We start from the raw sequence: 22,950 nt of genomic DNA on the forward strand, positions 1-22,950 counted from the left end.
CTTTGGAGGACTCATGAAATCAGAATGACCTGGCCCCAATGCCAACCCGACAGAGAAGTGTCTAAATTACCTGAATAATTACTTTGTTTTGATTGCCTAGACATTGTTTATGAAGGCTTTTAAAAGTAGTACTTGAGGGAATCTGACTTGGCTTAATGTGTCTTACATCTCAAAACAATTTATAACTCCCTTGTTCAAAACTCTCCCTCCCTTTAGGCAGACCCCTCAGCCTGTCCCTTCCCAAGTGGGAGATATGGCCCTGCTCCTCTTCTGTAAGGCAATATCAGACACAAAAACAGCAAAGTCCAGCTGGTGGAATATGCTTCAAGTGGACACAGCACAGAAAAGATCTCAAACCTTTTGTTTGCATTGATTCCATATTTACTCCGCACCAATAAATGGCAGGTTCCATGTCACGAAACACAATCTGAAGCCAGAGACGGAAGTCCTGCAGCTTTCCAATTCTACCACCTTCAGTAGGGCAAACCCTGTTTAATTAGCTCAGAGTAAAATCACACAGGGTGTACAGCACAGTGTAAAGCACTGAGCCTCTGGAGCCAGCTGGACTGGGTTTGAATCCAGGTTTCGACACTTATGCAAGTTATTCAATCTCATGAATCCAGGTTTCAACACTTATCTTATGCAAGTTATTCAACCTCCCCAATCTCCCCAAGCATCATCTATAAAACGGGGACTATAATATGAACTTTTCAAGGTTATTAGATTAGATAATGTATGTAAAGTGCTTAAAACCTACTATAAAATATAAACTATTTTTATGTTTTCTTAAAATATAAAACATAATTCTTCTTAAAACATAAAAAATAGTATATATTGCCCCCATTTACACACACACACACACACACACAATCTCCAACACCAGCAGGATGAGGATTCTGTCAACTTGCTTCCAAGAAATAAGCAGGTGTTCTCAGGGACAAAGGGCATCAGTGCTTAGTGGTCAGGACAGCGTCAAGCTGGAGAGGATAACGGTAAGGATCAGGATGGCCAAGCCAGAAACGTAGCTGAGGAAGGACAGCCACAGGCAGGACAGCAGGGTTTGCCTGAGGACAGTACTGCCAACAGTAACTGCCAGCAGCCACCACGCAACTGCAATGGAGAGAGGCAGGGCAGAATTCCAGAAGGGACATCTGGCCTCAGGGAAGTGAGCCTACAGGGCAGTCTTGGTGCCTTAGCCTGTGGTTCAATCAGGCTTTGCAAAGACTCTCTCGGTTTTCTTTTCTCAGCTCCCTTCCCCCATGTGACCTCTGCTTTGGGTACACATACTCATGTGGCAAGCAAAGAACATCAGGCTAGGAGTTAGCTGATGAGAACTCTTGCCCCAGCTCTGATATCGAACTGTTATAGAACCTTGGCCAAGTCACTTAACTTCCCAGATTGGCCTGGGGCTGATGAAGAGAAAGAATCATTAGTTAAAAAAAAAAATCATGGAAGCCCAAAGCATAAGAGGCCAAGGGGGAAGATAAAATACTCTAACCTCAAGCCTGGAAAGTCTCTTTAAGCTAAAAGCGTTTCAGGAAAATGTAACATTAATCCATACATTTTATATTTAAGTTCATGAGTCATATCCACATTATGTCCCTAGTAAAAATTCTGAAAGGCCACAGCAAAAAGCAGAAAAGGGTCACCTCCATAGGGGTGTCTGTCTATGGGCCCATGTTTGCTTTCCAACCTCCAAAAGAAACACCTGACCCAGAACCCTCTGGGAAAATCAGCCTTTGATTCAAAGAGATGCTTGTTCAGTGATGATTATTACAGCCCCAGCCATACCATCAGCCCCCCGGGAAGTCTAAGGGAGGCAGGCAGCCAGAAGGAGACAACCTTCCTCTCACCAGGAATTAACTAGCTCCAAGCAAGAGATGGGTGACTTGGTGCCACAGGGGGAAAGATAATTTAGCCATTGTGTTCACGATGAGCATTCCCATTCACTCGTGGAAGCCCTTCAGTGTCACTGGTGCCTGGAACCAAATGTAATCCTCCCAGGCTGTAGCTGGGATGGCGGGTCGGCCACAGGACAGGGTCACAGTCAATTTGTGGCCCCGGCTAGGCACTCTGTAGTTGAGCTTGGGTCGAAACCAGTCTTCTCCACAGTCGCGGTGACCCTGTGCCATGACAATGGTGCCCATGAGTGGAGGAACCTGCAGCTCACTGAAGGCATCAGCCATGAAAATGGCTCGGAAGAGGCGGCGCAAACAAGCTGCTGTGCTCAGGTTCGGGTCCATGCTGTTGGGGACCAAGCGGGACAAGTCCAGCTCATAGAACTCCTTGGGACTGAGGGCATTGCCCCCAAGGAGGATCAGCACTCGTGGTACTAGAGTCCGGGCAAAGAGACCCTCCAGGTGGCTGAGGACGCTCTCCAGTTCTGCCAGGGTTTGTTGGCATTTCCTGCTGCTCGCCTCGGCAGTGGCCCGAGGTTTCTTCTTCACCACGTCCTCTGCCTATGAGGACAAAGAATGGTGACAGAGAAGTTCTGCAAGGTAGGGGAAAGCTAATGACCTCTGAAGAACCCTCTGGGATGGAGCAGACTTATGGGACTGGATTTCCAGTTCAGTGAACTGCCACAGGCAAGACACTGGGTTTTATCAGAGGGCAATGTATCAAAAAGGAAACTATATTCTTTGTACAAAATCATAATTCTTCCACACTTAGAAGAGCAAAGACAGTGTTCTGAAGCAGGAGGCACCCAGAAATTAGCAACTAAAATACTCAAGGAGATGTGGTGGCACGGCAGATGGCAAATTTTTGCTGTGCTGAGACTGATAACAAGACTGAGGATTATTTGGCCTAATAAATTCTGGAGTTCATCCTCCAGTTAAACATGGCAAATGGAAGGAAGGGAGGGACGGAGGGAGGAAGGGAGGAAGGAAGGAAGGAAGGAAAGAGGGAACGGAGGGAGACAGGAAGGGAGGGAAGGAGGGGAGAGAAAGAGGGCTCTCAAGGGCAAAAAGAACTGGAAGGGACTTCCCTGGTGGCACAGTGGTTAAGAATCCGCCTACCAACGCAGGGGACACGGGTTCAAGCCCTGGCCTGGGAAGATCCCACGTGCTGCGGAGCAACTAAGCCTGTGAGCCACAACTACTGAACCTGTACTCTAGAGCCCACAAGCCACAACTACTGAGACTGCGTGCCACAACTACTGAAGCCTTCACACCTAGAGCCCGTGCTCCACAAAAAGAGAAGCCACTGCAATGAGAAGCCCACACACCGCAACAAAGAGCAGCCCCCACTCGCCGCAACTAGAGAAAGCCGGCACACAGCAACGAAGACTCAACACAGCCATAAATAAATAAATAAATAAATAAATAAATAGCAAAAAAAAAAAAAAAAAAAGAACTGGAAAATAGACAACAGTGGCCAAAGGCAACAACAAACTTTTGGAAGAGAGAAAGCAGATGGAAGAGTTCGAAAGAGCTGAATACCAAGTACTGACAGAAGGGACTCCCCTGAGAAGTTGAAATGATTCACAATGCAGAAGCCCATAAAGGCCCAGGAATTGTCTACTTAAGCACCACAGAAGACAAAAGTGAACAAATGGGGACTGAGGGAACACCTGTGCAAGGACCCTTAGATCACCTGCCAATTTCCTCCACTCAGACAGAATGTTTTGGAAGTCCTCTTTCTCTCTTTCTTTCCTTCCTTCCTATTTCTCTCATTTAGTAGTATTTCAGATGGGAGCACAGATAAGCATGTGTTCAATTTGCCATGTTTAACTGGAAGACAACTCCAGAATCACCTTTATTAGACCAAATAATCCTCTTTCCTGTTATCACTACCATTACTTTCTCACCCAATATCCTTCAAGGCTATCAGCTAGCTCAGAGGCCCAGACATGCACACAGAACTTTCAATGACTTATTCTTAAATATTCATCAGACACCAAATAAAAGCCTCTAACATGAAAGAGACCAAAACAAATAAATAGGAGAAGGAATCTGGAAGAAATGGAGACAAGCAAGCGACAGAGAAAAGCTTCAAAAATACAATAATTAACGTCCACAGGTAAGAGAAGTTCATACAGACAGGAAACAACAGGATGCAATTTAAAAGAAACATGTAAAAATTAAGAAAAAGATATGACTGCCAAAAAAGAAAAAAAAATGATGTAAGTGTTAGAATATAAACTCAGGGAAGTTTATATAAATATACATTTATATTTATATAAACATAATATAAACCCACAGAAAATATAACATAGAAACAAAGAGATGAGGATATGGACAGAAAAGACACTAAAATTAAAGGATCAGTTCATGAAGTCCAAATGCAACACACAATAGGAGTTTCAGAAAAAGAAAACAAGAGGAAAAGCAGGAAGGGTTTGACTATCAAGACTAGAGTGGGTAGAAAGGGACAGAAGCCATAGGGCTGAAACATCCCTTACAGCTGCTTAGGCTGACAGGCCTGAAGATTCCTTAGACGCCCTTTTTACCTGCCCACCATCTAATAGCCACAAAGTCTCCCCACCAATTTTCTCCCAAAGCCTGTACCCACCTGGGGAGGTTTTCGGTAGAAGTGCTTAAGCTGTTCGTAGGGCAGAGGGAGTTGCTGGCGTTGGTACATGATATGCTTCAGAAGTTCACAAGTAAACCGACAGCACCCTTCCTGGCTGACAGGCCCGGGAAACACCACTGGCACCACGCAGTCTCTGGGGCGAAGGCGCTCCGAAGGGTTGGGAGGTTCCTGGGCGGAGGTGGTCTCAACTTCTATTTGGGGGTCGTGGGTTTCCTCCGACTTCTCACACCACTCCAAATCTGGTAGGTGCACAGAGGGACAAGAGAGAAAAATGAAAAACTTAAAAGGCCAAAGCCAGTCTTCTCATTCCCTTGTGGCGACATCGGCCACCACTGCGGAGGCGACACCCCGACACATGCAGATTCCCTCCGCAAACTCCCCTGTGGGCGGTGGCGCGGAGGTTCCGGATCCCAGTTGCCTAAGGTGAAGTGACGGCGGGATTTGCGGGGAACGGGTGGAGGATTTCGGAGGCAGCGACTGGGGCTCTCCTCAGAAAGTGGAGGCCCTGATCTGGGAAAACGAGTTGAGAGAAAGTGTAGTCAAGCAGGGCCCAGAACCCGTCGCGAAAAGGGTGGTGAACCAATGGAATCCAGGGCCGTGGGGGCGATGGAGTCAACGGGGCCGAGTCAGAACTGAGAGGGACGCAGGGAAATGGGGACAAGAAAGACGGGCCAGAGAAGGGGCCAGGGGCTAAGTGACTGGAGGGGGCAGCGGTAGGGAGGAAACAGACTCCTCGAGCTCCGGACCCCACGCCTTACCAGAGACTGCAGCCGGGGGCTGCACTTCCGCCTCTGGGGCCGCCATTGTGACCTCCTCCCCACTCTCCGTGCAGTTTGAATAGGCGCCCCGCGCAGCCTCATGGGAAAACCGCGCTTCCACTTCCGGTTCCGTTGCCCGAAAGTGGGCGGGGCGCCGCGTCAGTGTGGCGGAGGGTGGGCTTGGTGGGGAATTGAGCTGTGCGCTCTCCTTCTTAACACCGTCCGGCAAGTCCGCTGAGCCCTTCTCCCACAGGGAAACCACGGGTTCTCAGCCACGTAGCGCTGCCTTCCAAAGGACACCCGCCCGCATGCATCCGTTCTCTCCTGCGTTCCCTATTCGCTGCGCACCTACTTCGTGCCAGGCCCTGTCCTAGGTGCTGGAGACTCTGCGGCGAAGAAGCCAGAGGCAGGCGCTGTCCGCAAAGGGTTCAATGCCTAATAGATTCAAGGCAATGTGATGAATTATATAGTAAGGCATACATGGGCAGCGGACGCGAAGAACAGGAGCGCCTAACCTAGAGGGGGTGGGAGTGAGGGGTGGTCCCGGAGGAAACTGTGACCTGTAGGATGAGTAAAGGTAAAGAGGAGGGCCTGGTGGAGACTGTTATAAAGAAACAACCCCCAAACGGATTCACTTGTGCTAAATCTCACCAAGACTCATTTCCTAACCCAGTAGCAGTTTCAGCTTCTCCTGGAGTGGAATTTTAAACTAACCAGTCTGGAATTTCCTAGTCAGCGCTAGTGAGGTAATCTGCAAGATAAGTCCCCCAACATTCCCCCTAATCCTTTCTTTCCTTTTGCTAATAACCTCCTTATCTTGCCCCCCCTTTCTATAAAAGTCTTGCATTTTGAACAGCCCCTCAGGGTGCCTTTGTATTTACTAGATGGGATGCTGCATGATTCATGAATTGTTAAATAAAGCCAATTAGATCTTCAAATCTTCAGTTGAACTTTGTTTTTTAACAAGACCTTGAGATACAAGAGAATCCTCTATTCAAGGAATAAAAAGAGTTCAGCTTATGAAGAGTTAAGGCTGTGATGGACAAACAGGAGCCAGATCATGGCAAAGCTTTATAAGCCATGTTAAAGCGTTTGAACTTGATCCCGTAGTGGGGTGGGGGAACCTTTGAAAGATTTAAGTAGGGGAGTGACATAATTACATTTACATTTTATAAATTTAATCTCTACACTGGGTCTAGATTACAGACAGGATAAAGGAGGAGGCAGGGATACCAGTTAGAGCTAGCAACTGGAATTACCCAACTATTGGGCTGGCCAAAAAGTTCGTTCGCGTTTTTTCCGTAACATCTTACAGAAAAGATGGTGAAAGAGGCCTGAACTAGGGTAGTCACGGTGGGGTGGAGAGAACTGGGTGAACCCTAGAGATATTTAGGAGGTCCAATGAGCATGGTGGTTGAGCCCAGGAAGAGGAGGAGGGGTAGAGAGAGACTGTCAAGAAGATAAGCAGGTTTTTTACTTCAGCAACTCTATGACCAGTTGTGCCATTCAGTGAAGGAGGGAACACCAGAGGAGGACCAGCTTTACTGGGGTATAGGTAAGGAGAAAAGATGAGTTCAGTTTTTGATAGGTTTGCTGTTCCATTGGATAGTGAAGAGATATTTAGGAACACCATTAGGAATAGAAATATGTATTTGAGAGTCAGCAGCATGGGAGTGGATAAGATCACCCAGGGAGGTTGTATAGAATGAAAATGAGCAAGGATCCTGAAGACACTAATGTTTAGGGGATGAGCAGAAAGAGAGAGAGAATCTGTGGAGGAGACTGAGGAGTAGCCAGAGAAGTAGAAAGAAAAACAGACAAGTATTAGGTGGTAGAGGCCAAGAAAAATGTGTGTTTCAGGAAGCAGGGACCAGAGATCAAAACATACCATAAAAGAATAATGATTAAAATACTGTGGTGTTGGCTCAGGAATAAACAGATAATAAAACAGAAGACAGTCCAGAAACAGATCAATGTATATGTAGATCTTAGTATATGATGAGGGTGACTTCTCAAAGCAAATAACTTGAAACAACTCCCTATCCATTCAGGAGGGGAAAAAAATCAAGTTAGTTCCTATTACACATCCTACATAAAGATACATTCCAAATCGATTAAACATCTACTGGAGAATAATCCATAATTTAGGAGTGGGGTTGGCTTAGACATGACACAAAACCAAGAAAATATAAAGGGAAATATTGCTAAGTCTGACTTTAAAACGTATGTAAATGTACTATACACAAAGAATGAATGACTAATAATTACATACCAGGAAAAAAGTCTGTATGTATACACCCATTATTTACCTCACAGGCAACCACATCATAAACACCTCATAAGCAACCCCTCCAGGAAACTAGACACATATACCACCTTCCATCTCCCAGGACTCTGATCTCCTCCTGGACAGACAACCCTGTTCAGCCTACTCCTCTGCCAGCCTTCACTCCTGTCTGTGGTAAGCCAGGTTGTTTAAGAATGCATATCAGAATGGGTTATCCCTTCCCATCTCTTAAAAGTTCTCCACTTAGGAGACAAGGGAATTGGAAAGAATGAAGTGAAATTGTGTGTGTTGGGGTGGTTGAAAGATCTATGATGATGAGAGGACAAGTGTTATCAGGCGAGTGCAGCAGGCCCCGGTTATCAAGAGACCCCAGAGCTGGTGGTGGTGATAATGTTGGGAGAATAGTCTTAGCTCTCACTTCCAATCCCCAACCTTCTTGAGATCTCTCACTCAGCCCCTAAGTAGCAGCTTCCCTGGTGTGCTTGTGCCCCTGGCTACGGTTGACCTCTGCAGCAAAACCTTCCTTTAGCTGAACAGGGTTGAGAAGTCACGTGTGCTTTCAACCACTGAAGACCACATAATTGGCCGGGTCTGCTAGGTCCTTTTGCAGATTTTGGTCCTTCTGCTCTCACCTGTTTGGGGAGTTATGCCATGTGGACAGCAACTACGTGATCAGTAACTTGCTTTTCTCCTTGTGGTCCTGGGGGGAAGCCATGGACTCCACCAAGTCTGAACCCCTGAAAGGATCACCAGAGGTAAGCCACTGTTGCTGCTTCTAGTTTTCCAAGGAAAACTGAGGTCTGGCGGGAAAGGCTGTTTTATTTCTGGGCCGTGTATGAGTATCTCGCTGTTTGTGAAGAGAGCGGAAGTGGACATACAATGGGTGAGTGGTGCATACGAGACAGCCGCGGAGCTGGGAATTGAACTCCGGCGTCCTGACTCCTAGGTCAGCAACACTAACTGCTTCTCCACTCTGCCTTTCTAGTGTCTCGTACACTGGTTTATGTCACTGAATGTGTTTACTCCTTGCTGACTGCAAGAGCCCTAAAGAGCAAGAGAGACGACAGCTTGGCAAGAAAGTCAGAAGTCAGCAATCCCCTGGGCCCTTGGCCAAGTTTCTATTCCAGGCAACTTCCCCCTCCCTCGCCGTGGTTGACGTAACCTGAGCCCCAGCCCCGCCCCAAGTAGGGGCCAGGCCCCGCCTACAGCCCTGGCGGTTTTAAAGCCAAACTCGGTTCTCCCGGATTGGTTCCGCTTCAAAACAAAGGGGAGGGGTAATACTCGCTGCGAGCCCTCGCTGCAAGGCTGGTTTATGGGCTCGGGCCTCGTGTCGGGGCCACCGCGGTATCTCGGGCTGCTAAAACCAGCCCGCGGAGGGTGCCAGCCTGGTAATAAACCAGTGACTACTGTGTAAAGGTGGCATAATCATCGTAAAATTAAAAGCCGTAATTAGGCTAACCACCATCCGCCTCCGCCCTGGCATTGGTCCTGACTCACCCAAACGGCACCCCGGCCGTCGAGGGAGAAACTGAGGCACGGGCGGAGCCAGTAGGCTGGGGGGACAAGTCGCCCTGAGTTATACAGCTCTCCAATCCAAAACCCGTTGTCTGGGATCGCGGTAAGGGGCTAAACCCAGAAGCGCCTGCAAAGTTTGATTCTGATATAAGCCCCCCGCCTCTGATGACTGCGCCACCACCAGGCCCCAGGAAAAGACCCGCTCAGCGCTCGGAGACTGGGAACTAGACTACAGCTCCCTTAGGCCTTTGCGGGCAAAGGCGCGCTCCTTGCCTACGCCCCGAAGCCACCCGCGGCCCATTGCGCCGCGATGCCGCGTGGGAGTTGTAGGGCGGCGGCGAGCTCTTTCCAGGGAGCTCGCAGGCTTGAGGACTCTATATCCCTTGGTGCCCTGCGGCTGTTTCTGACGCGACCCGGTGGCCAGGGAGGGTGGGGGCGTGGCCTGCGCAGGGCCCCACCCAGCTCTCCTCTGGCTGGCTCGACTCGGCCGTGGCAGTAGGCGCGGCGGCGGCGGCGGCGGCGGCAGCGGCGGCGGGGGGGAGGGGCCGGGCGGGGGGCTGGCGGCAGCGGCGAATGGACTCGCGGGTATCGGAGCTGTTCGGCGGCTGCTGCCGGCCCGGGGGGGGCCCGGCCGTGGGCGGAACCCTGAAGGCTAGGGGCGCCGGCGGCAGCAGCAGCTGCGGTGGCCCGAAGGGGAAGAAGAAGAACGGAAGGAACAGAGGGAGCAAAGCCAACAACCCCCCGTACCTGCCCCCCGAGGTAAGCACCTGAGAAGTGGCGGAGTGAGAGGAAACCACTCCTTCCGGTCCCAGGACTCCAGGAAGGCGGGTCAGAGAGAATTAGTACCCCCTTCCGGTGTCAAGACCCCCAGGAGAGGAGAACCCTTCTTTCCGGTCCTAGGACCCTAGGGAGAAGGGACAGAGAGACTGGGCCTCCCCCTCCGGTGTTAGGACCCCAGGGAGGAAGAGTGGGGAGGGGGGATCCCCCCACTCTGATCTAGGTAACTCCAGAAGTGGTGAAAGGGGATCCCACCTGCATCCCTTTGGGAAGAGCAGAGTAAAATGCCCCGGTCCCCTCCCTGCTGCAACAGGAGAAGGGAGACTGCATCCTGGGATGAGGAGTTAGAGTTTTCTGAACTTGTTCCACGGGGAGGAGGGTAGTACCCGGGAAAAGAGCAATATGTTCCGTCCTTAAAAACACACACACACACACACACACAAGCAATATGTTCTGTCACTACACACACACACACACACACGAGAACAGTCAGTCTTAGTCCTCCTGCCCTTTCCCGGTCCTATGAGGAAGTGGGGACAGCCTCCACCTTCCTGCTCCATCTGTCCCTAAGGCAGACAATAACTGCTACTTTGTCCCTCTTAGAAAAGGAGGACCCAGGGGAAGAGCCTCATCAAGTGGTTATAAAACTTTAGCATGTATGAGAACCACCTGGATTGCTGCTCCACCCCTAGAATTTATGATTCAGTAGGTCAAAGGTGGCCCTGATAGTCTGCGTTTCTTATAAGTTCCCAGGTGATATGAATGCTGCTGGTCCTGGGACCACACTTTGATAACCATTAGCCTAGACCATTATCCTTGCACCGCTTTTTGAAACCATCCTAATTCTTCATCTCCAGCAAAATGATAAAAAGGAAGGTCTTTACTGATGGGAAAAGATCTCCTTTATACTCCATGAGGTGGAGATTATGGGTGAAGACCTGTAAGAGCCTGGGAGTCAAAGGGCCTTGAAGGGATGGAATGGTGACCGGAAGGGGAAAAGAAAAATAAAATGGTCAGGGAGGAGGAGTGCAGAAATGCAGGACAGGCAGAACAGGCAAATCTCATATCCTTTTGTACCCGAGAGGGGCAGGCTCAGGCAACAGGATCCTTCTGTGTTGGGTCACCTGATATAGGGAAGAGGAGGAGATTGTGGGATGGACTCAAGATTTCACCTCAACTGAGGCATGAGAGTTAGGGGACAGGAGGGGAAAAGCCACAGTGAGTCTAGTTTGTGGCGTCTATCTCCTTCATTATATTTTGAGTTTCTTCTCTTCCTCTCAACCCCAACTTTGGAGCCCTGCCTCTCTTTCACCTGGGCTCCTTTCTTATCAGGCTTGTAGTGACCAGTGCTGAGCTCACCCTTTGGCCGTGCTCCAGAACCTCTTGCAACCTCTTATTCTTGATGTCATCAGCTGAGAGGGGCGGGCAGGAAGGAAATGGTGTCCCTCAGATGAGTGGCAAAGAATGGCCTCAGCAGCCTGGACACGGAGAAGACATAGACTTGTGGGGACAACAGTTTGAGGCCCTAGGGGGAAGGGAGGGGGAGAATCTTGCATCCAGGAAGAGCGTGCTGCCAGTGATCAAAAAAGGAGGGAATCCGGGTTCTGTTCCTGGCTTAGATGGGTGACTGACTGTGTTCTCAGAGGCCTTTCCTTCAGAGAGGTAACACTGGGACTGAGTATAGGGCTGGTCTGCCATGACCTTTGACAGACACCTGCCTAAGCAGGTGCAGCTGAGGCTTCCTGCTCTCTTAAGTTAGCTGCCTGGACCCCAGTGGGAATCAAGGGGAAGTAGGGGTTAGGTCTGGACAGTGTGTGGTAACTGCTCCCTGTTTCTTTTCAGGCTGAAGATGGAAACATCGAATATAAAGTGAGTCTTAGGTTGGGGAGGGTCAGGTTGTCCTTGCTGGCGTGGGATGATTTCTTTGAGATCCTTCTAACTTCATGATCTGTAGTAACTTAAAGATGTGGTTCAGGGTAAGGGCTCTGTACCTCATTCTGTTGGAAGAGGACTCACTGTTAGAGGAGGTCAGGGATGAGGGTAGTTAAGAGGGAAGGGAAGGTCCTGGTCCTTTCGGCAGGACAGATGGGGAGCATGTGGGTTCAGGAGGAGCATCTCTGACTTTACCTTCTCATGATACCTCACCTGCCCTAAGCTGAAGCTGGTGAATCCATCCCAGTATCGTTTTGAGCACCTGGTGACACAGATGAAGTGGCGGCTCCAGGAGGGCCGCGGTGAGGCTGTCTACCAGATTGGAGTAGAAGACAATGGGCTGCTGGTGGGGCTGGCTGAGGAGGAGATGCGGGCCTCCCTCAAGACCCTGCACCGGATGGCAGAGAAGTATGCTTCCCCTTCCCCTTCGTTCTCCTTTCCCTAAATCTGGACCCACGCATGCCCAGTCACCTAGGGCCTGCCTCCTCTTGACAGAGGGCTGAAGTGGGGAGGGTTAGGTTTCTGGGATCCTCTGCATTGGATCCAGGCTTTTTTGCTCCTTTGCTTAAGGTTTGTTTGTATAAAGGGAGCTGTGGATGTGGGATAGACTGGAGGGGGGCGGGTAGGAAGTGAAGAAAGGTGTTGGGAGCTCTGTGGGAGGTATGAGAAGGCCATTGGTCCAGAGCAGGGATGGAAGGGGGCAGGGGTGTACAGGTGAGATGTGGCAGCTGTGGCCTTGCCGTGACAGGGTCGGGGCAGACATCACTGTTCTCCGGGAGCGAGAAGTGGACTATGATAGTGACATGCCCCGGAAGATCACCGAGGTGCTGGTACGAAAGGTCCCTGACAACCAACAGGTGGGCCCACACCCTTCCCTGCCTCTCACGCCCATGCTCCCTGGGAGGACCCCGTGGTGGCAGACTCTCCCCTGGCCTGGGACCCTGGGGTGGGTCCAGTTCATCGTTTGGTCCCCAGAGAGTGCCACTGCCTTTGACCTTAACTCTCAGTGGAGAGAGGTGAAGGGTTGGAGCCCTGACCTCTGACAATTCATCCACAGTTCCTGGACCTCCGTGTGGCTGTCCTGGGGAATGTGGACTCAGGGAAGTCGACTCTGCTTGGAGTCCTGACCCAAGGAGAGCTGGACAATGGGCGGGGCCGGGCTCGGCTGAACCTTTTCCGCCACCTGCATGAGATTCAGTCCGGCCGAACCTCCAGCATCAGCTTCGAGATCCTGGGCTTTAACAGCAAGGGAGAGGTGCATGCAATCAACGGGACCCAGTGGGACCAGACTCTAAGGATGGGATGGTAGTGGTGAAGGACGGAGTCTGAGGTCAGAGTGTGGAGACTTTCTGGAATAGTGTAGACAAAGGCCCTGAGGGCACTGAACCAGCTCTGACCTCCTTAGAAAACAAATGGGGAATCAACTGAACTAAATCTGAAATGGGGCTCAGGGTTAAGAGGCAGGGTCACCCAGGGACTGGTTTAGGTCCTGGCAACTCTTGAAGGGTTGGGGAGGCTGGCAGGGGGCACTGAGAGCCCTGGGCTCTGGGCCAGGTGGTGAATTACAGTGACTCACGGACGGCAGAAGAGATCTGTGAGAGCAGCTCCAAGATGATCACCTTCATCGACCTGGCAGGCCACCACAAGTACCTGCACACCACCATCTTCGGCCTCACCTCCTACTGCCCTGACTGTGCCCTGCTCCTCGTCAGTGCTAACACTGGGATTGGTACGAGGCATCGGGGCAGGGATGGGGCTGGAGGGAGGTGCTGACTCTCCTACCCTGGGCCTCCTTAAATCTGGGAGCCAGACCAACTCCCCTCTTGCTCTCTCCTCCTTCCCTCATTCTAACTCTTCTTCTTGCTGCCTGCCTGCCTTCTCTGAGCAGCCGGCACCACAAGAGAACATCTGGGGCTGGCACTGGCCCTGAAAGTACCCTTCTTCATCGTGGTCAGCAAGGTGGACCTGTGTGCCAAGACCACAGTGGAGAGGACGGTACGCCAGCTAGAGCGGGTCCTCAAGCAGCCTGGCTGCCACAAGGTCCCCATGCTGGTCACCTCTGAGGACGATGCCGTCACTGCTGCCCAGCAGTTTGCCCAGTCCCCCAAGTAAGCCTTTCTCACTCCAGAGCCCTAATCCACAGGGATGGCTCCACAGGGCCCCGGAACATGGGGTACCCCTCCCCCTAGGACCAGACCAGTTCTGGCTCAGTTCTGTGGTTTTTCAGGTTGGGATTGTAGGAGGACGTCTTTGCTAAAGGCTGGACCCTTCCCCCAAGCCAGCTTTGCTGACGCCTGGGACCCTGGGGACGAAGTGCTGTGCCAGGCATTTCCGTCTCCCTGGGCTCTGGGATGGGCCTCACGTGCCACACTCCATGGCTCACAGAGGGAGGGCCCCAAGCTCCTGAGAACCTTAGCAGACAACAGAGAGGAGCCCCTCGCCACTCCAAGAGAAGCTCACCTTTCCATGTATAGGGCTCCAGCCTCTGCTTCCTGTTGGAACTTTCCTGATCTACGCATTCCGTGCCTCCCTCTACAGTGTCACCCCCATCTTCACACTGTCCAGCGTGTCTGGAGAGAGTCTGGACCTGCTCAAAGTCTTTCTGAATATTCTGCCGCCACTCACCAACAGCAAAGAGCAGGAGGAACTCATGCAGCAGCTGACGGAGTTCCAGGTAACTGGCCATCTGAACGGGCAGTGAGCTGGGGATCTGGGAGGGACCAATTCCCAGCCCCGAGTCTGTTTAGAGATTTTGGACCTGCCAGCCCTTGATAGAATCTTCTTTGGCTTCAGGTGGATGAAATCTACACAGTACCAGAGGTGGGGACAGTTGTTGGAGGGACACTTTCCAGGTGAATTGCCTTTCTTGCTACCCACCCTACTCAGCCCTCACATACCCAAACTCTGGAAGACATCATAGCCCAAAGGAGATCCTGGAGTTGAACAGAGCCCATCTAAAGGATGTGCTTGTTTGTAAATTAGGCTTTCACCATCAGAGGAGCTGGAGAAAGCTTGTGTATTGGCTTATAAGGGAAGAAACAGTATTGCTGCTTATTAGGACTCTCCAGGCCCCTGGGGGAGAAGTGTGGGTCTTGGCCCCAGGAAGAAAACTAGAGTGCATCAACTGACTTCATCTCCAACTAGGGAAATGAGAGGTCCCTTAAGACTCTTTCCAAAGCAGAGGATGAAACCCAAGGGGATAATTGCTCTTTCAGGGATCAAGTGCTCAGTGTCAAATCAACAGGTACCTGTCTGCCAGCGTCACTGCCAGCCTTTCCTGGTGTTAGCCTTCAGTCTGAATTCTGGACTGGGGCAAGGCAGTCATCTCCCCTACCTTCCAGTCAGAACTTAGGGTCTCTTTCTCCCACCCGAGGGACTCAATCTTAGAAGGGAAGGACCTAGTAGAGAAGCAGGTAGGGGGGCTTAGGCTGACGCTGTGCCACCTGCCCTGTGGGCTGCAGTGGGATTTGCCGTGAGGGCGACCAGCTGGTGGTGGGCCCCACGGACGATGGCTGCTTCCTGGAGCTGAGAGTATGCAGCATCCAACGCAACCGCTCTGCCTGTCGTGTGCTGCGAGCTGGTCAGGCCGCTACGCTGGCCCTCGGGGACTTTGACCGAGCACTCCTTCGCAAGGTGAGGTGGGAGGGTGGGTTGGAGAGAGAACACAAAGAGGAATGCCTGGGAGGCTGGCTCCTTGAATGAGAAGCATCTGTCTAAGGTGCTTCAGGGGAACTTGAAGAGAACCTAGTCTCTAACCCAAGAAGCCGGTTACACAGACTGTCCGTGTATGAAAAAGGCTTAGGGTACTCATACAGCGCAGATCACTAAATGTGAATTACTGTGGTGCAACCCGAATGTCCAGGACTCTGAAAGTACTAAGCGTTAGAAGGGTTAGAGGACATGAAAGGTGGGTAAGGAAGGGTTCCCTCAAAAAGAAAGAGTTTTCAGTATTGTCTTCTGAGGTCTTTGTGTTGGAAGTCCTGGAGGAGGAGGAAGTTGAGGAGCTGTAAAGGGTGTGAGGGTGGCCGGGGAGGAGAGGCTAACGTGAGGTCTGCCCTTCCTGGGTCTGGGGGCTGTGCCTCCCCAGGGCATGGTGATGGTGAGCCCAGAGATGAATCCCACCATCTGCTCAGTGTTCGAGGCAGAGATAGTCCTGCTGTTCCACGCCACCACCTTCAGGCGAGGCTTCCAGGTGACAGTACACGTGGGCAACGTACGTCAAACAGCAGTGGTGGAAAAGATCCATGCCAAGGTGAGCGGGGCCCAGCCATGCCCCTGTTTTCCCAGGGAAAAGTCAGAATTCTGCTTCCAGAAAGGAGGAAAGCCCGTCCCCAGATTCGTAGAGAGCTCCCTTATCCCACAAAGGGGACAAAGCCCCACTTGGGGTGGGCAGACACCTGCTAGGCCCCCGAGGGTGGAGAGCCAAGGCTGGTAGAGACAGGAGGTACTTTCCAGGGGCAGTGACCATGTATCTGCTGCAGGACAAGCTGCGGACAGGGGAGAAGGCAGTGGTACGTTTCCGCTTCCTGAAGCACCCAGAGTACCTGAAGGTGGGCGCCAAGCTGCTGTTCCGGGAGGGTGTCACCAAGGGCATCGGCCATGTCACTGATGTGCAAGCCATTGCAGCGGGAGAGGCCCAGGCCAACATGGGCTTCTGAGCTCCTCCAGGCAGGCACAGCTCTACTGCTGTCCCTACAGTACATAAGGTGACTTCCGGCCATGCTGCCCCCTGTTGGCGGCTCTGCGTGTTAGTAGGCTAGGGAGTGAGGGGTACTCTCTGCTGCTTGCTCCCTGCCACCTTTTCTGGAGAGACGCCAAGCTTGGTGTGACCAGGGAGGGGCAGTCCTGAGGGAGAGGACAGGAGAATTCAGGGCAGTGCTCAGCAGCTGTGTGTCCGCCTGGTTGGTTAATCAAGCTTGGCATCCCTACGGCCTGTCTACTGGAGGGAGCTGATCACCGCCACATTGGCCCAACTGTCAGGACTGGGCATGATTCGCCAGTGTGGTCCCTGCACGTCAGGAATTGTCACAACAACTGGGGGTGGTCCTCGAAAGCACTCCTTCTTCTATACCTCTTCTCAAGGCCATGTAAGTTGCCCATCTCTACTTGACTGTGGACAAAAGACATCTGCTCCTGGCCATCTGGTGGCCCAGGGTCTGAAGAAATGGCACAGGGACAGTGAATGGCAGTGCTCCCGCCCTGTGCTGAGACATGAGGTCTGCTCTTCAGCTTTGTCTCCCTTCCCTTCTTCACTCAAGGGCCATGTCCCCAGTTCCTCCTCTCAAAGGCCCCACAGGTGCTATTTGTTGTGCTGGCCCAGGTGTGGGGCCGCCAAGCTAAGACTTGGCGTACCGAAGGTCAGCTGCATGTCAATCAGTCTTGTCCCCTCCTCTGCAGTGATCTGTTAGTTTTGATGCTGGATCAAACAGGATGTTTTGCCACAGTCCCCAGACTGGTGGCTGGGGACCTGACTCACAGCTCCCCATCCTGCCCCCATGTAAGTCCTCTCTTGTTTTAGTAATCTGTAGTGATCATCCCTTTCCCTCTGTTGCAGGGAACCTGGAGGAAAGGGAAAGATGTTGCCATACTTCCTATTCTTTAGAGCATGGATTCCCTCTTTCCCTTTGTTAGTGTCCTGGGTTCCCATGGACTCAGGGATTTGGTTGAGGTTTCTCTGCATATATATATACATATATATATATATATATTTAAATACACATATATATATTGTACAGAATAAAAATGTTTTATTGAACACACTGTGCTTATGCTTAAGACCCAGGCGCATCTTCCAGAGCTGGATTCCTCTCCAGGATCAGAGACGAGTGAAATCCTTGCACTGCTGAGCCCTGAACCCATTTGGTATCTCATTCACCCTGCTTCCTTTCCTCTCCCCCACTTGCGATCAGTACTCCAGTGCTGTGACTCAAGTATTCTGGCCTGTTTTGCATAGTTCTTTGAGTGAGCAGAATAGAAAGTGAAACTGCCACCTTTTCAGCTAAGATAGGTATCCACCCTGTACTTGAGGAGTTGGCCACTTGCTAATGGTCACAGGGGTAAGGAGGCTGATGACTGTGCCCTGTCAGAGATTTGGAGATAAGCGTGCCAGCTACTTAATGACGAGTAGAACTTAGAGACATGGCAATCTGGTCCTCACGCTTTTCCTAGCAATGCAAAGTAGCCTGAAGTGAGGTTTATATAGTCTAAACTGGCGTTTTGGAGCCGAAAGCCAGCTGGTGAAACCTTTGTCCCTTCCTCCTGTTTGTGTTCAGAGTACCTGACTACCACATTTTATGGGTGAAGAAATACGGCCCAAGGTTAAAGTCAGCTGTAAAAAGCAGGGACTACAGGGACTTCCCTGGCAGCCAGTGGTTAAGACTCCACGCTTCCACTGCAGGGGGCGAGGGTTTGATCCTGGTAGGGGAACTAAGATCCCGCATGCTGTGCAGTGTGGCCAAAAAAAAAAAAAAGCAGGGACTACATTTTCAGTACTAATCCTTGCAAAAGAAATTTAATTATAAATGTGAGCCATGGTCCCATGGGTATTCTGCCTCCAGGGTATTAAAGTGATAGCCTCCCTACCATTCAGGCTCAGCTGCTTTTTATATATCACTGGTTTAACTTGCTACTAAGAAGCCTGTGGTTGAAGAGCTTCCTCTTGGTGTTGGGAACCAAGAACCATTTACTTCTGTACAGTTGCTGATAAACCGCTATGAGGGAAGGTTATAGTCAGCAAAAAGGTACTATAGCCTTCTCCCAACACTGACCTTTGCATGTCTGTCTGCTGCCCCCTCCACAGGCTCATTGCCAGTATGCTGGGGCAGGGCTGGCATTCCCAAGAAAACAAGGTGTGCTGCTTGTATTGTCTTTATTGGTTATTCACTAGTGCTCCCCCTACCTCCCCCCACTACCTGTCTTGGCCTCTAGAAGGTCAATGAAACCAAAGTTTCTACCACATTACTTTTCTATTTGACTCCTTCCAGTCAACTGAAGTGTTAAAAATTTGTTCAACTTGATCTGTACAGCACCCAGAGGAGATTTTTTTTTTAAACTTCTCCCTAGATTAGGAAAGGAAGTTTTGGAAAATGATACCGAGACATCTCCACAAACTAATGAGGCACTTTGCTACATTAATGCAACATTGAGGAGTATAAAAAGGTGTATAAGTAGTATGTACATTTTTATTGTTACAGTTCTGGTAATCTTAAAATTTTCAGTATATACGTTTCATCCAGTGAATATCAAGCACCTGTTGTGTGCAAGGCACTGTGAAGAATTCTTGCCTTTAAGAAATCTACAAATCTAGCAGGGAAAGAGCCATGTATACAGTAAGCACTATCTTTTATTAGATATTTAACTGCCACAAAGTGGAAGGTCTTTCTGGAGGAAGAAATAATTTGCTAGACACAGTGGTTTTCAAATGTTCCCCCTTCAAATTATAGAACCCCAATTTATAAATAAGCTAAAATAAGCCTAAAAGTACTGGTTTGAGTACATGTATGGGAAGGGGGACTGTGTGTACCGTTCTCCCTACCCTCTTATCTCCCCCCCGCCACCACTCAGTTCATCTTTGATTGGGTTCTCTGTGTAATCATCAAAAACATTTCCCATATCAGAAAAGCCAAAACTGACTTTCCACGCATAAGAATGGAGATTAAGAATACAGTACTATAAACATGGACTAGTGCAAAAAGCTACAATAATTCATTTAAAACCCTAAGCTAAAGATTCACACTTCAGTAGGGAAGAGATGAACATGCCAGTGACCCTGAAGGCCCAAGCATTTACCTCTTACATTTGTATTTAGAGTTTAAGGAAATGACATTGCCCTCTACAAACCTGGTGGGCTGTTACTATCTTCTAGATGGTATTTCTCAAATTTGTTAATATACAAATTCATTAGGGGTGGGGGTAAGGCTGAGACTATTTCTAACAAGTTCTCTGGTGGCAGAGCTGCTGCCCCTCAAAATCACACTTGGAGTAACGAGGTCCTAGAGATGATCTAGTTCTGATCATGACTTAGCCAATCTAAACAGAGTTCCTGAGCTAGTCCAGTAACAGTCTCATTGCAAGAGGTAGAAGGGCCAATGGCTAAAATTGTGGCTGTGATAGGGTTTACTTGAATGAAATTCAGTATTTATTGAGTAGCTTCTATGTACACAGTCCTGCCCTAAATTAGTTACCACTTTAGGGTTTCAGGTCTTCACCTCACATAAAAAAATTTTTTTAAACTTTTTTTCACTCAGTTCCTTTTATGTGCCAACGTTAAGCTACATACTTTAAGTACATTTTTCTCAATCTTCAATAATCTAAGGCATTATCTCAGTTTTATACATGAGGAAAGTGACTTGCTCAAGGCCGTATTCCAAGAGGCAAAGCCAGGTTTGGAACCAGATCTCTTAACGTTCCAAGGCCCAGGCATTTTAAACTGTATGACACTGCTTCCCTAAAGACTAACAATTAAAAACTCAATACAGTTGTATCTCTGGAAGATGAGTTTTTACATCCCTGCCAACAATAGAATTAGAATCCCTGAGATGGGAGCCTTAACTCAGCATCTAACCGGATTATTTTCCTTATTAAAATTTTTATAAAGTTATAAATTTCCTTGAGAAGTGAACATATTTCCATCTCCCAGTTACAAATAAAATATTAAAACCCTGCAGCAAGCCTGAGGGCAGCACTAGTGTGTTAATGGCTTAAAAAATGATTCCAATGTCTGCATGCCCTGAGGCCTAGGGCGTTTATTATTGGAAGCCAAAGGGCTCTTGGGATTTCTTTTGCCTTGAGGAGAACTGGCAGGAACAACCTGGGGGTTTGAGGAGTGGGGCTGCAAAAAGGATTTCTGCAAGTCCAATGCAAAATGATAGTCTGTATGTTCTGGCATCTCCCATACAGGTACCAGAGAGCCACACTTCTCACAGGGCACTTGGTCCTCAGCAGCCAGAAGACTGGAGGTAGTAGTTGCCTTCTGAGCCACCTCCAGAGCAGACTTGGAAGTTAAAGAAGTAAGGCTGCTCAGGCTGTTCTGGGCCAAATCCATCTCTGCAGGAGTTGCTTTGAAGGATCCTAACTTCACCTTTTCACAGACAGGGGCACAATCTGGACACTCTGCTGGAAAACAATTTGGTAACTCTTTAGGACTGGACTGTGGTTTTTGTGGAGGGAAGAAAACATTAGTAAGCTGTTTCTGCTTTAGAAGCAGACTTTTCTGTTTAAAGAAGGGCTCAGTTCCTGAAGTACGACTGGTTTGGAAAGGTAATGAGGGCTTGGAGGGTGAATTGCTTATGGGGGCCTGCGTAGTGGCAGTAAGAGAAGAAAGTGAAGCTTCTTTGACTTTCTGCTTTTCTGCAGCTTTCTGGAAGAATGATTCCAGAGAAGTGGTTGCTTTCTTAGTGGTTGTCACTGCTGGGCCATTTTCCTGGGTCTTAGCTTCTGAACTGGTAATTGGCACCTTTGACGGAGAACTTGGGTCACTGCTCAAGAAGATGGTGATGTCTGTGCCAGGTGAAGGGGCAGAGGCAGAGAATTTGGTAGCACAGAGGAAAACCATTGTAAGGGGAGGGGACCTGAATAGAAAGTAAAAGAATAAGATTAGCACCAGGTCACACGTTCAGTTTGTAAATGATTGGGATTCTGATTCTGCCACAAAAGGAAACTTACTGCAGTGGTTCTCAAACTTGAGGGCATATTGGATTAATAGATTCAGTAGACCTGGGATGGGCAGAGAATTTGCCATTCTAACAAGTTCTCAGGTGATGCTGACCTTGCTGGTCTAGGACCACACCTTGAGAACCACTGACCTTGGTGAACACCTACTAAGTCAGATGTGTAAGTTGGATCCCCTGCCAGCTGGGTTTATTGTTTTCATAAGATACTGCTGCAGAGCTGCTGAAATTCAGGGTTGAGGCAAGAAACTATTCAGGGCAATAAAAAAGCTTTAGAATATTTAGACTGGAAAGACTTTTGAAAAAATCCCCTTATGCACTCTTCTGTTTTTAAACAGAACCGGAACTCTGACAGACTTTCAACTCTGGAATTTCTAGAGAATGAAATTTCACAACTGCTTTGGTTATCTGGTCTCAGAAATATTTCAAGAAATTCCTGTCATAAAGTTCCTCATTATGTCTAATTACCCAAATAAATTTTCACGAGTTGAATTTTGGAAGATGAAATGTGCTTTTATATACAGATTAGTCCCTTGATGAGGTAAATTTAAAAATTGGGGCTTCCCTGGTGGCGCAGTGGTTGAGAATCTGCCTGCCAACGCAGGGGACACGGGTTCGAGTCCTGGTCTGGGAAGATCCCACATGCCGCGGAGCGACTAGGCCCGTGCGCCACAACTACTGAGCCTGCGTGTCTGGAGCCTGTGCTCCGCAACAAGAGAGGCCGTGATAGTGAGAGGCCCGTGCACCGCGATGAAGAGTGGCCCCCACTTGCTGCAACTAGAGAAAGCCCTCGCACAGAAACGAAGACCCAACACAGTCATAAATAAAATAATAAATAAATAAATAAATAAATTATCATGACAGTATCTCACTATTCTCCTCTTTCATGCTCTGGGACAGTCTTATAATCAGACAACGTTATGCTTCCCTGTCAATATTTCACACTCTTGGTGAGTAGTATTTGTTATAGTCTGCCAATTTACAAGGTTTAATGTGAACACAGTATCACAATTATCATTTGGTTCAGTAAAACCATTCAGTATTTGAAAATAAATATACCAGGAAGTAAAAGTAAATTATTCTAAGTAAAGAACAAAGACTCTAACTTTAGAGACCCATACATTTAGTACCCATATATTCAGATATGCAGTAACTTAGGTGCCTAACTAAACTTTTCTTTTTATAATCTCCAATGTAGATCTATAAATAAACAACCAATTTATCTTCCTCACATAATTCTATTTACATTGTGAATCTAGAATACTTTTTTCAATTTAAGAGGCTATGTTAAATAAATAATTATGGGATTCCAATACTGAAAATCATTAATATCTGGACAGTAAATGAATACACTCCAGTGTATACTTGGTTATCTTTAATGGCCAGCTGAAGTGAAGTTTATTATTATGACATTTGGTATTACACCAGTGGAGCTTGTAACTGAGTTGGGATGTGAGATAGAGATTACTGGTGAATAGGT

At 49.0% G+C, this 22,950-nt stretch overlaps 3 protein-coding genes across 7 annotated transcripts in view; 1 reads left to right on the forward strand and 2 right to left on the reverse strand.

Moving 5' to 3' along the window:
- Window positions 1–1,721: 1,721 nt before the first annotated feature.
- Window positions 1,722–5,526, reverse strand: MAD2L1BP (MAD2L1 binding protein). Its single transcript, XM_082414104.1, has 3 exons — window positions 5,292–5,526; window positions 4,513–4,772; window positions 1,722–2,459 (listed from the first exon to the last, which is right to left on the reverse strand). The coding sequence occupies exons 1-3, from the start codon at window positions 5,335–5,337 to the stop codon at window positions 1,947–1,949; spliced, it is 819 nt and encodes a 272-aa protein (XP_082270230.1). The 5' UTR covers window positions 5,338–5,526; the 3' UTR covers window positions 1,722–1,946.
- A 4,099-nt stretch (window positions 5,527–9,625) lies between these two features.
- Window positions 9,626–20,722, forward strand: GTPBP2 (GTP binding protein 2). 3 transcript variants are annotated; one of them, XR_014251067.1, is made up of 13 exons: window positions 9,626–9,852; window positions 11,713–11,739; window positions 12,026–12,210; window positions 12,551–12,659; window positions 12,860–13,057; window positions 13,357–13,531; window positions 13,691–13,910; window positions 14,341–14,476; window positions 14,596–14,654; window positions 15,264–15,435; window positions 15,890–16,054; window positions 17,579–18,652; window positions 20,701–20,722. XR_014251067.1 is itself a non-coding variant. In XM_082414079.1 (12 exons), the coding sequence occupies exons 1-12, from the start codon at window positions 9,667–9,669 to the stop codon at window positions 16,264–16,266; spliced, it is 1,641 nt and encodes a 546-aa protein (XP_082270205.1). In that variant the 5' UTR covers window positions 9,628–9,666; the 3' UTR covers window positions 16,267–16,392. The 3 variants fall into 3 exon arrangements, 2 of the variants coding, with proteins under 2 accessions (XP_082270205.1, XP_082270204.1); XM_082414079.1 differs by lacking the exons at window positions 17,579–18,652; window positions 20,701–20,722 and adding an exon at window positions 16,258–16,392 and having other exon boundaries at window positions 9,628–9,852; XM_082414078.1 differs by lacking the exons at window positions 17,579–18,652; window positions 20,701–20,722 and adding an exon at window positions 16,284–17,557 and having other exon boundaries at window positions 9,629–9,852.
- POLH (DNA polymerase eta) overlaps window positions 18,966–22,950 on the reverse strand; it is a 30,269-nt gene continuing 26,284 nt past the window's right edge. For all 3 annotated transcript variants that reach the window (XM_082414065.1, XM_082414064.1, XM_082414063.1), the window contains one exon: window positions 18,966–21,371. In XM_082414065.1, the coding sequence (XP_082270191.1) occupies window positions 20,486–21,371 (886 nt within the window). In that variant the 3' untranslated portion in view covers window positions 18,966–20,485. The remainder of the gene's footprint in view (window positions 21,372–22,950) is intronic.

Source organism: Balaenoptera physalus (genome assembly GCF_965194825.1).
Source record: "Balaenoptera physalus genome assembly, chromosome: 11".
In the NCBI taxonomy this organism is placed as follows: domain Eukaryota; kingdom Metazoa; phylum Chordata; class Mammalia; order Artiodactyla; family Balaenopteridae; genus Balaenoptera; species Balaenoptera physalus.

Excerpts from the sequence above, each read along its gene's own strand:
- GTPBP2 (XM_082414078.1), top strand. The coding sequence starts at position 9,667 with ATGGACTCGCGGGTATCGGAGCTGTTCGGCGGCTGCTGCCGGCCCGGG. Across the intron at positions 13,058-13,356 it reads GCTTTAACAGCAAGGGAGAG|GTGGTGAATTACAGTGACTC; the intron begins GTGCATGCAATC and ends GCTCTGGGCCAG. Across the intron at positions 13,911-14,340 it reads CAGTTTGCCCAGTCCCCCAA|TGTCACCCCCATCTTCACAC; the intron begins GTAAGCCTTTCT and ends CTCCCTCTACAG.
- MAD2L1BP (XM_082414104.1), bottom strand. The coding sequence starts at position 5,337 with ATGGCGGCCCCAGAGGCGGAAGTGCAGCCCCCGGCTGCAGTCTCTG. Across the intron at positions 4,773-5,291 it reads GCCCCCGGCTGCAGTCTCTG|ATTTGGAGTGGTGTGAGAAG; the intron begins GTAAGGCGTGGG and ends TGCACCTACCAG. Across the intron at positions 2,460-4,512 it reads TCTACCGAAAACCTCCCCAG|GCAGAGGACGTGGTGAAGAA; the intron begins GTGGGTACAGGC and ends TTGTCCTCATAG.